Source organism: Lissotriton helveticus, chromosome 5_1 (assembly GCF_964261635.1).
Source record: "Lissotriton helveticus chromosome 5_1, aLisHel1.1, whole genome shotgun sequence".
Classification (NCBI taxonomy): domain Eukaryota; kingdom Metazoa; phylum Chordata; class Amphibia; order Caudata; family Salamandridae; genus Lissotriton; species Lissotriton helveticus.
The window spans coordinates 1,334,311,018-1,334,326,837 of record NC_136065.1 but is presented as its reverse complement, the minus strand read 5'-3'; the positions used below and the strand labels follow the sequence as shown (position 1 = coordinate 1,334,326,837).

Sequence of the window (15,820 nt, the reverse complement as noted above, 5' to 3'; positions counted from 1 at the left end):
CCCTCACCAAATTCACCTTTAAACCTGATTTTGTGGCTTCTAATTTCAAATGGAGCCCATCCCATATAAAGTACCTCGGTTTACATATTGCCCCTTCTGTCTCGGATACTATCTCCTTATGTCTTACTAAATGCGTTGAGAAGTTATCCGAACTCACCTCCAGGTGGCATCCCTTATACCTTTCCTGGTGGGGCCGACTGGACACTATTAAGATGATGCTCTCCCCAATTGTCCTTTACACCATCTCGAATATTCCCGTTTCCATCCCTGCAAAATTTTTTGCCAAAATCAACACCACCTTTTCCTCCTTTTTATGGTCTGGGAAAAAACCGCGCATGTCCTTATCAAGATTGCGCCTCCCCAAAGTGGAAGGCGGAGTTAATTTCCCAAATTTTCCTGCTTATCATAAAGCCTTCCTTCTGAAACAGGCCGCTTTCTGGCTTAAAGATCCTATCGAACCCCTTCCCCTTTGGACTAACCTTGAGCTCCTTTCTCTCTCTCCCTTCTCCTTTGCCGAGTATCTCTCTTTTTCTCGCAAACCCCAATTTGTATCCACTCCAATCCACAAACACACCGCGAAATTACTTTTAGCCATCACCCCACCTCCTCCCTCTTCTATAGCTGACCTTCTCACATCTACGATTTGGTATAATAGCAGTATCCTTATCAAATTCAAGCCCTTCTACTGGAAATCCTGGAGGCAACGTGGTTTAATATGGGTTTCCCAACTTTTTACTGGTTCTGTCTTCACTCCGTTTCCTATTCTAAGTCGAAATTTCTCTCTCCCCTCTTCTTTTGCCCACAAATACACATTACTCAAGACTGCGGTCACGTCCGCATACGATTCCCTTTCTCATTCTCCTCCAATTACGGCTTCTACTTCACCGACTTCCTCTTTACATTCTCAATTGCGCTCCAACCCCTCAGCGTCTTCCATTTATCATTCCTTCCACAACCCTCCATCACCCCGGCCCAAAACTACAGTGGAGGCGCAATGGGAATCTGACCTCGAAGTCTCTTGGCCTACCACTTTATGGGATAAACTTTGGATTAAACTTCGCAAGTCCTCCAGAGCTGCTTCTCTTACACAAACACTTTTCTTCCTTTACAATCGACTCCTTTACACGCCTTCTCTTCTTCACAAAAGGTTCTCTACCACCCCAGACCTTTGTTGGTCTTGCTCCACCCCCAATGCCACGCTTTTTCACATGCTTTTCCTCTGCCCTCACACGAAAGCATTCTGGATCAAAGTATGGGATCAAATCAATTCTATCTTTCACACCTCTATCCCCTTCTCTATCACTGACATATTCCTCGGTTCACTGTCCTCTTCCTGGACTAAAGTTGAAATGAATGTTCATATTATTGATTTGCTGTTAGCTGTTGCATTTCAACAGATTACTGTTAACTGGAAGAACTCTGAGGGTATCACGTTTAAAGCTTGGTGGTTCAATGTATGTTTTAATCATAGATTAGATACTGCATTTATTTATCCAATCGCCCTGGCCCCGAAAAGACATGCGCTGTGGCTTCCTGTTACCCTTTACTTGGATGTTTGCGCCAAACGCTCATCTCACCTTCCCCCATCGCAGCAAGAGGTCTCGAAACCCCCATGAATTGCCTTTTGTTCCCTCTTTTTCTTTAATACTTATCTTTTTGCTTGTATTTGCACTGTCTCCTGAAGTATAAAGCCTCACCAAATGTACAATTTTCACCCCAAGCCTCATTCACTATTTTTTGATTACCCTTTTCCTCTTTTTCCCCTTTACGTTTTATTTTGATGTAATTTAATAATGTTATCCTAGCTTATTGTTCTTATCGCCAATGCTCTATTGCCTATTACTTTTTGTAGTGATCATTCTGTTTACCCTAATAAAAACTATTTGAACTTAAAAAAAAGAAAAGACTTGTCCAAGAATATCCCCTGATTTGGTAGAAGAGCCTTTCGTGCACATGATGTTTGAAGGCAGCTGACAATTTTTGCTGCTCTTTTTTATGAGATAAGTATATCTCCTTTGTCCTTGGTGTTAGAGGCATAGCTTGGGATAGTCCGCTTGGATCCTCTCGGCTCATCCTCCTTCAGAGCCCTGTATCACCTCTAGATCATTACTTGGAAACTCATAGGTTTATTTCATGCACATTTTCGTGTTAGGGTTGCTTCCTCCCTATAGCGGGCCCAACATCTCTTTCCAAGTGTTCTGTATTAAGGCAGGTAAGCTGTGTTTTAGGCATACTATGTTGATGTTAGTGAAGCCTAGCATACCGAGTGGCTTGGTTAGGCACAATGTTATACCTCTGGAACCTTTTCATTCATGCCCATGTACCAGTGTTTTGCACCCTTTGGGGATGTACACATGGACTGCTCCATGCCACAGCTTATTTTGGACCAGCTGCAAAGTTATTGCTTCTTCAGCCCTGGCATCACTGTCCTTCCTTTGAGGCTGCATGTTGTTGGAAACTGGTTATTTTTCTGAGCAAATATAATTGGTTCACATACAAGTTTCTTCTCTTTGTTCTCAATGCCTCATGTCTCATAGCTACTTCTCCATTGTGTCGGTTTTTATTGTATTTGACTTACCTAGGGCTATGTGTTCTTTCTGTTACAATGTTTAGTTTTATGGCTGTTCATGGTACCTCTCTCATTGTTTCTCCCACGTTTATGGAGGTTACTTATGTTGAAGGATACAGGTTACCGCCTAGATGCATATGATTTTGAGATATTTCAGTCTAAACTTCTTTGAGTGCCTGAGCTGTGGATGCCCCTCTGCCTTGATTACAAGTTTGATTTGTATGTGGTATCCAATAGAGATTTAATATTTTGCACTTATTCTATGGCATGTTTTTAGTTATACTTTGGCAAAGTCTGCCTTTTGTTTTCAATAATTCCATGCTCCCTTCATATCGGTGTCTCTTGCGATCAGTTCAATTGATTTGTGATTCAGAGGTTGGCACCAAATACATGTGGTGTGTGGGTGTACCCTTAATTGAGTTGTCTACTTTCCTGAGCATAGTAGCCTGGACATATGTTAGGCAGTGTCACTCCTTTAGGTTGGAGGATTGCACCTTTTATAACCCTGCAGGCGCTGATCTGGTCCTTCTGCTAGTTTGCTGCTGCTATGGGTATTTGTATTACTGACCACCTGCAAGGGAGCTTTTTCATTTTTAAAAGATATGGGCTTACATTTACAGCCTTCGGTTGCCAATGGTCTGGTGCTTAATTGGACAGTCGCTTAATTTCGTAAGTGTAGGGTTTGAGCCATTACTCTCCACAAGGGTCAGTAGTTGTCTATGACTTGTAGGCACCTATATGTTGTCTGTTGAAGATAAACTTAGCCCAGCTTTGTAAATGTTCATAATGTGACACCTATAATGGATGAGGAAGAGGAACCAAGTAGTAATGCTCTCTTCATTTTCCTGCAACTCCTATCATATTGAGTCCTACTGTGGCTTGTCACAGTCTTAGGCTCACTTTCCCCCCCTCTGGTGTGGTCAGTTATCTACCATTCCAATATTGCTCGAGTATTATAAACGAGATTTACAGGTAAAAGGTCAAGGAGCATATTTATTAAAAAATCATGCAGCGCAGCAAGTTACCTTTCTTCATGATAGGGAAAGTGCAGGAGTGCCCCATATTTAACATTATATGGTGCATTCATGTCTTCTCCCTGCTCTGGTGCACAATGTGCTGCCTAGAGCCAATGCAGGCACCCTTGCATCATGGTGCAAGGGTGCCTTTGTGGTGAGCTGGATTCTTTTTTGTGCAGGAAGGGACACCTTCCTCCACAAAAACAATCCCCTGAGGCATTTTACTCTTTCTAAATGCACTGCAGAATGCAGCACACATAGTAAGAGGAAAAACGAGAAGAAATAATGATATTTCTCCTCATTGTGGCTTCCATGGGGAGAGGTAGTATTTTGACACTTTCCCAAGTCTAATAATTCTGCTAAATCTGGGAATATATGCCAAAGAATCCATGAGTGGATATGTGATAACACCCATTCTCCACCCATGGACCACCTCCCTGTGGAAGAGTGTTGCAACGCGGCGATTTGCACTGTGTTGCGTTACTCTAGATTTATCAAGCCACTGATGGCCATGGCAGATTGCCTTGCGTGACTTGGTAAATCTAACTTAAGAGTTGCAGTGCTCTTGTGCCCCATTGCGTGGCACAAGGGTAACGCAACTCTTTGATAAATTTGGCCCCAAGTATTTATGACCTAATGGCGATGGGGAGGATGGTGTGGCAACATGGTTACATTTAATGCAATCGTATGGATGACTGTTTTCAGAACAGTGCTCGCTACCAATATATGTGGAGTGTTACAGAAAGTTGGATTCACTGTAATGACCATTTACAGCAGGCAATCAAGACATTTAAAATGTATGAGGTCAGGAGTGTGATGAATGATTGAATGTTTTTTAAATGTTTTAGACTGATGATGTGGTGAAAAAAATGAATATTCTTGTAATGAATGCAACTTCATTCAAGTGTCTGAAGCCACTGTGTGGAATGAGTGTGTGGAATAAACCAAGCTACTTTCAAGCCTCTGAGATAGCTCTATAGGCATTGTATGGGACTTCACACAAATATGCAAGGCCAGTGATGAGGGAGTTTTGGTCAACTGCATCATTACAGTTTTATGGGGAGGAGTAAGCCTATTTAGATGTGTGTGTGTGTGTGTGTGTGTGTGTGCATATGGGTGCACATGTGTCTGTCCCTGTATGTGCTTGTGTGTGTGCAAGAGAGAGAGGGGCGGAGAGAGAGAGGTGTGACAGGGTTGATATAGCGGTATGAGATTGGTGATGTGATAAATGTGTGTCGCCAATCGAGTGCAAGGGACAAGTCATGTAGGAATGAGTCTTTAGATAGGTGTGCCAGGCCATTTATATTGGGTATGAGGCCAATGTTGTGTGAATAAGGAAAATTCCATCCTGCAAAAAAAAGATAAATACATATATATATATATATATATATATATATATATATATATATATATATATATATAAACTCTGCGGTGGATAGCTCTATGCCACAAAAGGCATCTGTTTTTTCTTTTGGTTCTCACCTGCAGTGCAGAGGCATATTTCTCCAGTTTCGCATCAAGTTTGAAATTCCTGGATGGAATCCTTAAGCTGGCACTGTTGAAGCAGAAAAGTGTTTTGTGTGGTTATAATTATGTCACCTCAGTCCCCATGATAAGCACATTGTTTCGCTTAGAACTGCACAAACTTGTTCTTCCCCAAGCTTAATCTTCTGTAAATACCTATTATTGGATTTCCTGTATTTCACATCATTTGCCTAATTTGTTATACTTACTCTTTTTGCACGTGGGAGACTGGTGTGAGTAGTAAATTTCATACAGAATTATGTGCCTGAGGACCTACCTCATGCACAATATTCACCCAAACAACTGCCAAGCAAAATCACCACACCCATTTATTCTTGCAGATGTCCTACTTATCGCAATGTATGACACCCTATATTGTATCTTGATTCCCGCACATGCCTATAAGTAAGGAGTGCATGTTTCTGTCCCATAACCTTATTCAATAGAAAAGCAAACTGGTTAAGCCAACTCTGGTTAAAAGTGTAATGTATTCAAGGCTTTTTATGGGATGAAATGGCAGACAATGTTACGTCTGGGATTCACCACTAACATCATGACTTCATGTCATCTTTCCTCAAATTGTGTTTACATTGAATAGTTACAGAATAATAATAATAATAAAAGGGATTTATAAAGCGCATGGTTATGCCATCTTGGCGTGTCCCGCGCTGGGGTGAAAGAGTGGCAGCGGCCCGGTTCCACGGTGCCCACCATGCTTAGCCTGAGAACAAATAGGTTTTAAGCGCCTTCCTAAACCTAGCTTCAGAAGTCTCTCATCCGGAGATTTACAGGGAGTTTGTTCCAATTCTGAGCTGCCAAGAACCGGAAGGATCTCCCTCCCATTCTGGCCTTCTTCACCTTCGGCACTATCAGCAGGCCAGTCCCACTAGATCTCAGGGACCTTCCAGGCACATAGCATTTCAACATAAGTTAAGAGTCCGGCACACTATTACAATTGATGTATCAAATAAATATTGTCCTCCATGTTGGTGTAAGCAGGAATTGTTGTTATTGAATGATTCCAGATAGCTCATTGTTATGTTCAAGACCGCTGAGGTGTTTTGGTCAGGCACTTGTGTTAGTTGTTTAGAATATAATATTGAACTATGCTGGATTAATTTATTTTAATAATCACTGCTTTCATTAATCTGGGGTGTGACATTTATTGCATATGTCATATGCTTTACTCTTATAACCCTCTTATAACCCCCCTATCTAGGTTCATGATCATAGCCAGTGGATTCACCACACCATTTTTAGGTCTGGCCTTGAAATTAGATTAAATGAGACTACATTTTATCTGCTCAATATACATTTCCCTTCAAAAGTCATCTTTATACTGGTTTTTCATTGATCTCGAAACGGCTTTTGACAACGTTGATTGCCCTGAGCTATGGCAAATTTTAAAGCAACAAGGAGTCCCTGATGAACTATTAACGCTTCTATCTGCAATGCACTCTGATCCCACAACCCGGTTGAAATATTGTACCAGGGTGAATACACGTCAGAGATCCCAATAGAACGAGGTGTCAAGCAAAGTTGTGTTTTAGCACCAACTTTAGTTAACTGCTATGTATACAATGCCATAAAAACACTAACAAACCTTGACTTAGATGTACCAAAAATAAACAAAGATCAAATACCAATACTGCTCTTTGCAGAAGACGCAGTATTAATAACCCAAACCGAATTATCGATACATTGTCTTCTGGCAGGTGTCGAGTCATTTTGTATGCTAGAAGTCTCACCATCAATGTTGGAAAAGCAAAGTATATGATTCTTAATAAGAAAACTAAACTTACAGCGACCTTTAGTGTCTATTATAAGCCATTGGACCTTGTGACCACCTATGATTATCAAGGCATTCACCTTGATAGTAAACTGTTGTGGGCTCCCAAGGGTTTAAAAGTTCGCAGCCAGCAAGCAGGTGATGCATTGAGATTTGCAAAAGAGTGTGGAAACTGCTAGATAAGCTCGGCTACCCTGGCATATTAAATTAAAGCTATGGCTGCCAGCATATATGGTTCCGGGATTTGGGGACATAGAAAAACCCCATCCAGTCAAACCACAGAGAAAAACTTTTTATGACCGTTACTACATTTGGGCTGTGGAACACCGATGGATGCACATCGAGCATATTTGGGGAAAATCGAGGATTGCATTCCCATAGCACCTGTAAAATATTGGATCCGAATATGGTCCAGGGAAGAGCTTGGCTTGTATAAAAATACATTATTAGACATTATGAAGAACTGAAAGTATCTTTTTCTTCCCTGGTTCGCAACCATATCAAATGTTCTTCAGAACATCCGATTGGAAGATCTTTGACTTCATTGAGAAAACATTACCACGGCTAGTTTTGATTTGGTACCAAACACCAACTGGTCTTATGCTTGGAAGCAAGCAGTGCAGGTTCCACATTAAAACATTTTATAGAGTTCAAACAAGACTGAAGCTTTAAACCATTGTTGGGTGAAATCTTCCCATTGGAAAAAATGCCCATTTACTTAAAATATAGATTGCTGCTTGCTTCATCCATTAAAAGATGGTCACCAAAACTTGTCGAGGGAGCACATTCGTGTAGATGCTCGATTGGTGGTCCAGAAAAAATATCAATTTTGTTGTTGCTGTGCCAGCATATGTCAAGTGTTTGGACATTTTATCTATGCCTGCTTTTTCTCAAACATCATATTAGCATTCTGCGTGAGAGCAGATGACAGGAAAATATTTCTGGATGTATCAGCCTATATCTACGCTGCTTTGAAGACAAGAGCATGATTCCAAAAAATATTGCTTATATTTATTAAAAAATATTTGTACCTGAAGGCACAGATGTATAAGAGGCCTTCGTGTATCTTTGAAGATCTTATCTGACTAAAACCAGAGACTCTTTAAGCTTCCATTATGGTTTAGCATAAAACTGCTTTGAACTTGACAAACTTTCTTATGAGGTTTTAATTAAATGTTCTAATGTAAAAAGTTTCTCTTTTTTTTGTTTCTTTTACTTCTTTGGTGTTAACTTCGCGAAGTAATATGCTGATTGTTTGAAGGTGGTCATTTTTAGGGCAGTTCAAATGCACCGTCACTGTCTTGCTTTTCTCACGAAAATAATAGTATCGTCATTATTCTTTGTTGTAGTTTTTTTTTTTTATTGGGGGTACTGAACCAGTGTGGATTTAATTAAACCTGTTTTAGCTTGTTCATGTTCACGCTGTAACCCTAGAGAGGACACTTCGGTTCTTTTAACATTTTTAACTCGTCAAATTGATAATTTTGAATGATTATTATTTTTTTTGCAATCTTAATGCTGTGTATTTTAAATGTAAAGGTTGCGTTTTCACCGTTTTGGTAATTGTTATGGCCTACTTTGGCTGTGCACAATAAATGTTTGAGTTTGCGGTCTTCCCTTAGCCACGATATTTTGTTTTTAAATAAAAATACATATATACTATACATACTTATAGGGTCTTTCAGTTATCCTTCTTCATCTATTGATTTGCTGTAGTGTCATTCACATTTTGCTTCTGACTGCCACAGCGTACAACATGGGCAGGGCCGGACTGGGAACCAAAACCAGCCCTGGCAAAGTGCTCGGCCAGCCCGAAGGTGAGACAGAGCTCTTTGCTGAGACCGGTTTTCGGACGGTTTTGTTACAGGGCCGATTTTGCAGCTAAGCTGCAGAAACTGCCCTGTAACAAAAACGGCCCCCAGGGCCCCAAAATCGGCCCCCACCATTGCGGCGCACCGGGGGATTGCCTGATGCCTGCACTGCCAGCCCGGCCCTGAACATGCGGCACAGGTTCAGGCGACTTCAGGTGGTTGGCTTACCTGACTATGAGTGAAGGCATTCTGCTCCTGCACAATGTGCACTTCTGCACAGTAAGAACTCCCCTTTAGTGTCATAGGTATACAAAACATGAATCATGAAGCAGACATGTGAAAGTTAAAAGAAAGAAGTGTTTGGCTACTTGCAATGCAGAACATTATTCTAGAGCATAACGACTTGGTATTGAGTTTTGTTCTTTGTGTGTATTTCATAAAGATTGTCCAAGAAACAGACTATTTAGATAAGCTGTGAGGTTTATTCTTTGCACACATCTTAGAAAGTTCTTAATGCAGGTTGAAAACACAGCTCCTGAAATATCATACATATGTTATCAGTCCTGCAAGAACATACCTGCTGCAAATACCTAGTGAAGATTAAAATATAGTTAGTGATTTAGGAACCACAATGATCAGGCAGCAAACACATTAACATGATTTATGCCAAAATATAACCGACGCTTAGACTCTAAACCCCAAAGAAAAAAACATACACACACTTTGGCTTCTCCTCATTACTGAAGTAGCATCACCAACCATGCACAGGGGAAAACGCGTGAGGATATATTGAATGTGGCAATAGGGTTCCTCAGCCATCACAACTAAGAGTTCATTATCAAACAAAAACAAAAGAAATACCATAAAGGTTCTGTGTTTGTGAGAAGAGTTTTAATAACTTCTAATCCCTACACTGCCACCACTAACAGCCAAACAGAAAGCCTATTTAGGTGTAATGAATGTGAGATGACTTTTAATGAATCACCAGCTCTGTGGGGCAAATATCAAACACATACAGTAGAACACACAGACACAGACACAGACAGTGAAAATGGAAAGAGCTTTACTCTCTCCGCAAACCTTAAGATCCATCAACAAATGCGCACAGAAAAACCTTACACCTGCAGTGAATGTGGAAATAGCTTTACTTTCTCAAGAAAACTAAAGATCCATCAGCAATCACACACTGGGGAAAAAGCATATCCTTGCAGGGAATGTAGCAAACACTTTACTGATTTATAAAAGCTAAATGTCCATCAGGGAAAACAAATAGAGGTAAAACCATACACATGCAGTGAATGTGAAAAGAGCTTTACTAAAGCATTGGATCTAACCATTCATCTGCGACAGCATACAGGAGAAAAGCCATACACATGCCAAGAATGTGGAAAGAGTTTTAGTATATCTGCAAATTTAAAGAGCCACCTGTTTGGTAACATTTGCCCGGAGGGGCGGCTCTGCATTGGTGCTAGCGCTGCTTGTCAGCGCACTTTATTTTAACTTACCGTTTTTTTCCTATGTGTTTTCTTTTATGTCTCCTTGCCCTTGCTTTTAGATAGGAGTGCCCCCTTACTCCATATAATTGTCTATCACCGCTGTTTTAGCGGGTCCGGGCTCCAGGGCGGTTGGGCTCAGTAGCGCTCCGACTTTGGGCGCCATTTTGGGATGGTCAGCGGCGCTCTGGCAGCGCCATCTTTAGCGTCCTTGTGGGGCAGGTAAGACCTCATCGGGAGGACCTATTTAAGGCGGTCCTCGTGTGTGCTCGCCCTGTTTGGTAACATTTGCCCGGAGGGGCGGCTCTGCATTGGTGCTAGCGCTGCTTGTCAGCGCGCTTTATTTTAACTTACCGTTTTTTTCCTATGTGTTTTCTTTTATGTCTCCTTGCCCTTGCTTTTAGATAGGAGTGCCCCCTTACTCCATATAATTGTCTATCACCGCTGTTTTAGCGGGTCCGGGCTCCGGGGCGGTTGGGCTCAGTAGCGCTCCGACTTTGGGCGCCATTTTGGGATGGTCAGCGGCGCTTTGGCAGCGCCATCTTTAGCGTCCTTGTGGGGCAGGTAAGACCTCATCGGGAGGACCTATTTAAACCGCTCCTCTTAGCGCAGCGGGGTTGGCCTCGCTTTTGCCAGAGTCCTGCCCGTCTGCGCCCGTCAGCGTCCCGGAGGCGGTGGAGCGGCGGGAGGGCCTGGCTGTATATTCTTTCCTTGGGTAAGATGGTTTGCTATTCTGCAAGGGAGCTTTGCGCCTTGCAAAAACTTTCCTGTGCATGCCGATCTGTGTTCCCGGGCCGTTACAGGGGTAAACGGTTTTGCCCTGGTTGCGGCTGGGCGCCCAATTATGCCCCCGTCGCTTCACTAGGGAGAGGCGAGGATCTGCTCAATACTAGATCGGTAGGTAAGCATGCCCTGGAGATCTTCGATCTCCTTGTTAGAGAAAAACCACTTTGCCTTCTGCTGACCGAAACCTGGTTGGGGGAGATGTCTAATCCGGACATTATGGCGGCAATTCCACCGGATTATAACATCTTTCGGCAAGATAGAGCCAAGGGCAGGGGAGGTGGGGTGGCGGTGGTAGTGAATAAGCTAGCTTCTTGCTCTATTCTCCCTCTAAACACCATCGCAGGATCCGAATCCCTTGCATTCACCATTAGACTGACCCCGCAACAAGCCTTGAAAGGGCTGTTGGTGTATAGACCCCCTGGTCCAGCGGGCTCTTTTTTCGATGACCTCCAGGTTGCCATTGCTGGACTGGCTTTGAGTGCGCAGCACTGCCTGCTGGCGGGTGACTTTAATTTTCATATGGATGTCGGTGACGACCTGGACGTCAACAAACTGTTGGACATTACGGCTCCTCTGGGCCTTGTCCCTTTTCTCACAGGTCCCACACATGACAAGGGACATACTTTAGATCAGGTTTTTTCCTCGATCCCTCTTGTCGACATCGAGCTTCTCCCGGTGCTCTGGACTGACCATAGGCTGGCCAGATTTTCTGTTCTGGCCAGCAAGAAACTCCCTAGTAGTGCGCCTAGACAGCATGGCTCTGCTCGGAGGGCCCTGCATAGAGTCACGCCTGAGCAGTTAGCGCAGGCCGCTGTGGACTATCCGTGCCCTCTTTTAGGTGATTTAGAGCAGGACGTTGAGTCCTTGCAGGGGTGGTTGACGGAGAGGCTGAATGACCTGGCCCCCGCAATGGCCCCGTGGGATATGGTTAAGAGGGTCTCGGCCCCGTGGTTTACTGAGGCATTGTGTGCCACTCGCCGCCAGTGTAAGGTGGCGGAGAGGGCATGGCGCCTCCACTATGATCTGGAGGCCAGACTGGCTTACAGGACTATGGTTAAAGCTTACCATTGTGATATTCTCCGTGAGAAAAAGGATTATCTGGCCAGGAGGATTGAGGCTGCCTCTAACTCATGTAAAGAGATCTTTACTGTGGTGAGGGAGTTCACGGCCCCCAGATCCAACTTGCCCCAAAGGGTTCCATCTGAGGTGTGGGTCTGTGATCTTGCCAAATTCTTCACGGATAAGATCAAGTCTATCCAGGACTCTTTCACAGTGGGGTCTGCCGAAGTGTGTGCCAGTTTGGTGGCGGGACCGGCGCGGTTGTCCACGCAGGCTGTGGTTCTCGCAGAGTTCCCTTCTTTTTCCATCGATGCCTCCCTAGCACTTCTGGCCAATCTTAAATCGGGTTCGCCATTAGACCCCTGTCCGGCCAAATTTTTGGCTACGATGGCGGCCGTGGTCAACCCATTGGTCAACCCACTTGTGAATTTGTCTTTGAGTGAGGGGAGGGTCCCGCTGCCCTGGAAAAGGGCTATGGTGATCCCCCTCCTCAAGAAGCCTGGGCTAGACTCAGAGGTTTTGGCCAACTACAGGCCGATTTCCCTCCTCCCGGCGTTGGCTAAGATCACGGAGAAGCATGTGCATGGCGTTCTCTCTAGCTTTCTAGAATCCAGTGATCTGCTTCACCCTTCGCAGTCCGGCTTCCGCCCTAATTTAAGTACGGAGACTGCACTGTTGGAGGTGTCAGAGATCATTAGGGAGACACTGGATTCTGGAGGCAGGGCCATGCTTGTCATGCTTGATCTGTCGGCGGCCTTTGACACCGTCCCCCATGAGGTGCTCCTCGCCAGACTTTATGACATCGGTCTGAGGGGGACGGTGCTCAACTGGTTTACATCTTTTCTTGAGGGCCGCCGACAAATGGTCTGGGCCTCCCCGAGCTCCACCGAGATGCCGCCATTGGGAGTCGGTGTTCCGCAGGGTTCTGTGTTGAGCCCGACTCTCTTTAACATCTTTATGACACCTTTGGCGGCACTGGTGGAGTCTTCTGGGGCCCAGATCGTGTCCTACGCGGATGACACTCAGTTGCTCTTCACGTGTGGGAAAGATCAGGCCTTCGATGGTGAGAATATCCGGGGCTGCCTGAAGTTGGTCTTCAGTTCGTTTCAGTCGAACAGCCTCAAAGCCAATTCCAACAAATCGGAGGTGTTGTTCTTCGGTTGCTCCCTCGACCCCGATTGGCGGGCTTGGTGGCCCACAGATATGTGTCCCCCTGCCCAGGCATCGTTGGTGGCAAAAAATCTGGGAGTGAAGATTGATAATAGCTTGACGCTGATATCACACATTCGTGGCCTGACGGGCACCTGCTTTGGTATACACAAGATGCTCCGGAAGTTCTTGCCTCTGCTCACAGAAGAGCATAGAAAGATCACTGTGCAAGCCTTAGTTGGCTCCAGACTGGACTATGCGAACGTCCTGTATATAGGTCTCCCGGACTATCTTGTTCAGCGGCTGCAGGTTGTGCAGAATTCCGCTGCCCGCGCCATTTTTGGCCTTCACAGGCGAGTGAGAGCCTCCAGTTTGGTGCAGTCGCTTCATTGGCTGCCCATCCGGAAGCGGATCATGTTTGAAGTATTGACCTTGGCGCATAAAGCGCTTTTTGGCGCGGGAGCAAAGTACCTACAACGCAGGCTTGCCTTCTACCGTCCGGCTAGATCTCTGCGATCAGAATCTTTGTTTTTGGCTGTGGTTCCCCGAGTGAGGAAGGCACGTACTGGGGGGCGCTCCTTTAGTTTGAGGGCCCCTCAGTTGTGGAACACCTTGCCTCTGGCCTTACGGTCCTCCTCCAACTTGCTCCTGTTTAGGAAGAGCCTTAAGACCTGGCTTTTTAACCTTTAGGATCTCTTTATTCTTTTCCCGTGTTCGTTGTCTGCTGTATGGTGTTATGTTTTTTATTCTGAGCTGCCTCGATAAAGCGCCGGGACACTCTTTTGGAGTAGCCGTGCGCTATAGAAATAAATATATAACATAACATAACAAGGGACAACCTGTGCAATGTATGTTGTTACATAAAAATATATGTATAAATATATTTGGCTTTTAGTCAATGCTTGCTTTTTAATATAAATTCAATTCTGTTCACACGCACAATGCTAATGTGAGCATAACTATACATTTTACTTCCCTTAGCCAGTATGGTGCCTGACTTTTTTCATTCGAAATTATGTTCATTTTCAAATATTTTCGTTAAAGCATATCTTTTTTATTTAGGTACATGCATCTTTATACAACTAGTGGAGAAGGCGCTAACATCACTTGATGAAACTGATAGCATATCTATAAAAGGCGGGGAATGGACACACTACAAGGTGGTACCCATTACATACATGCCAACAGATCCCATTCAGGTGGGAGACTCCAGATTTTTTAAACCAAAGATTGCTTTAATTTCAGTATCTCCTACCTGAAATTACCGCTGCTTCAATAGAAATCATGGCGGATGTTTTCTACATCTCCCACTGTGCTGTTCTTAAGTATTGGCATGTATGCCATTATCCCATACATCTTCATCAAAAATATTTCAGGCGTAGTGAGTAGAATTACCAAATAGTTATTTTTGAATTGGAACGGTAACCAGTGGATGTTTGGTGTCTTTGGAATTGTAATGAAAAATCATAATTTATGGTGGTCAGATTTGAAATTACAATTTCGAAACTGCCACATTTGCAACTGGGTGGGCTTTAATTGTGAAGAAATTTCTGTTGCCTTTCTGTGGGTTACGATGGCTGGACGCCTAAGACAGGCTCCATGTGACATTATGCTCTTTTCAGTAGCCTGCCACGGCCCAGCCATCTCAGGATGCCGGAAGGGACAACTACTTCTAGCGCTCCAAGCTCGTCTCTGTATGTCCGCAATGCTGACTTCGTTATAAGCCCTCAATTCATCCAGGGCAAAAAAAAAGACAACATAATAAACAGGAGCAGGCAACGGGATAGCTATGGATAAGCGCACCTACTCATCAATTCATTCTTTAGCCCCCCCCATTACTTTTGTTTGTATGCCTTTCCTCTCCCTCCCCGTCCCGTCCTTTATTTCTTAGCTGTGCTTGTTTCCTTCTTTTACTTTCAGTGAACACTACTAAAGGCTCACCCCCAGTCATGTGATCTTCTAATGAAACACAGCTGATTCAGAAGCTTCTCCCCTGAGTTAAAGAGGGTTGATTAGCTGAGGTAAATCAAGGCAATTTATCTGCCAGGAGAACATTTATTCAGTTGGGCTCATTTTGTGTTTATTTTATTTCTCACATGCACAAAGCATACTTTCTCAGACACATTAATTGCAGCTTTTCAAACGTTTGTGCATAAAGCCTGGGACACTGAGCGCACAGTTATCCAACACAGTCTGAACACAGTTGTCAGCATAGTTTTCTCAAGAGATTATTGAAGAGGTGATATTGTTCCTGACACTGTTTACTTTTCTTTTGAAAAAAACTCTTCTCCTTCTATATTTTTTCTATGTTGTAGGAAAACAATTTGTTTCTGTACTGCTGCCTTGGACCTAACATGCATCTTCATTATTGACAGTGTCCATCAAAAGCCTGAATCATACAAAGATTGATGAGAGGCTGTTTGCAATAAGTCTAACCACTGGCAATAGCTCGGGGTAGCACTCTCAACTCATCGCTATTTTGCTCACCATGCCACTTCAGTTTAGCTACATGCAAATAAGTCTTGACCTTGCTCCAATGGGAATAGTCCTGCCCGAACTGCCAAGATCAAACCAAATAGGGCCAATCCTAAGATTGCTTGCACTACAAGTAGTGGGCTTGTCAA

At 43.7% G+C, this 15,820-nt stretch overlaps 1 protein-coding gene across 2 annotated transcripts in view; it reads right to left on the bottom strand.

The window, feature by feature from the left end:
- Window positions 1-15,820, bottom strand: part of LAD1 (ladinin 1) — a 303,504-nt gene that overhangs the window by 36,195 nt on the left and 251,489 nt on the right. For both annotated transcript variants that reach the window (XM_078644193.1, XM_078644194.1), the window contains exon 8: window positions 5,068-5,140. In XM_078644193.1, the coding sequence (XP_078500319.1) occupies window positions 5,068-5,140 (73 nt within the window). The remainder of the gene's footprint in view (window positions 1-5,067; window positions 5,141-15,820) is intronic.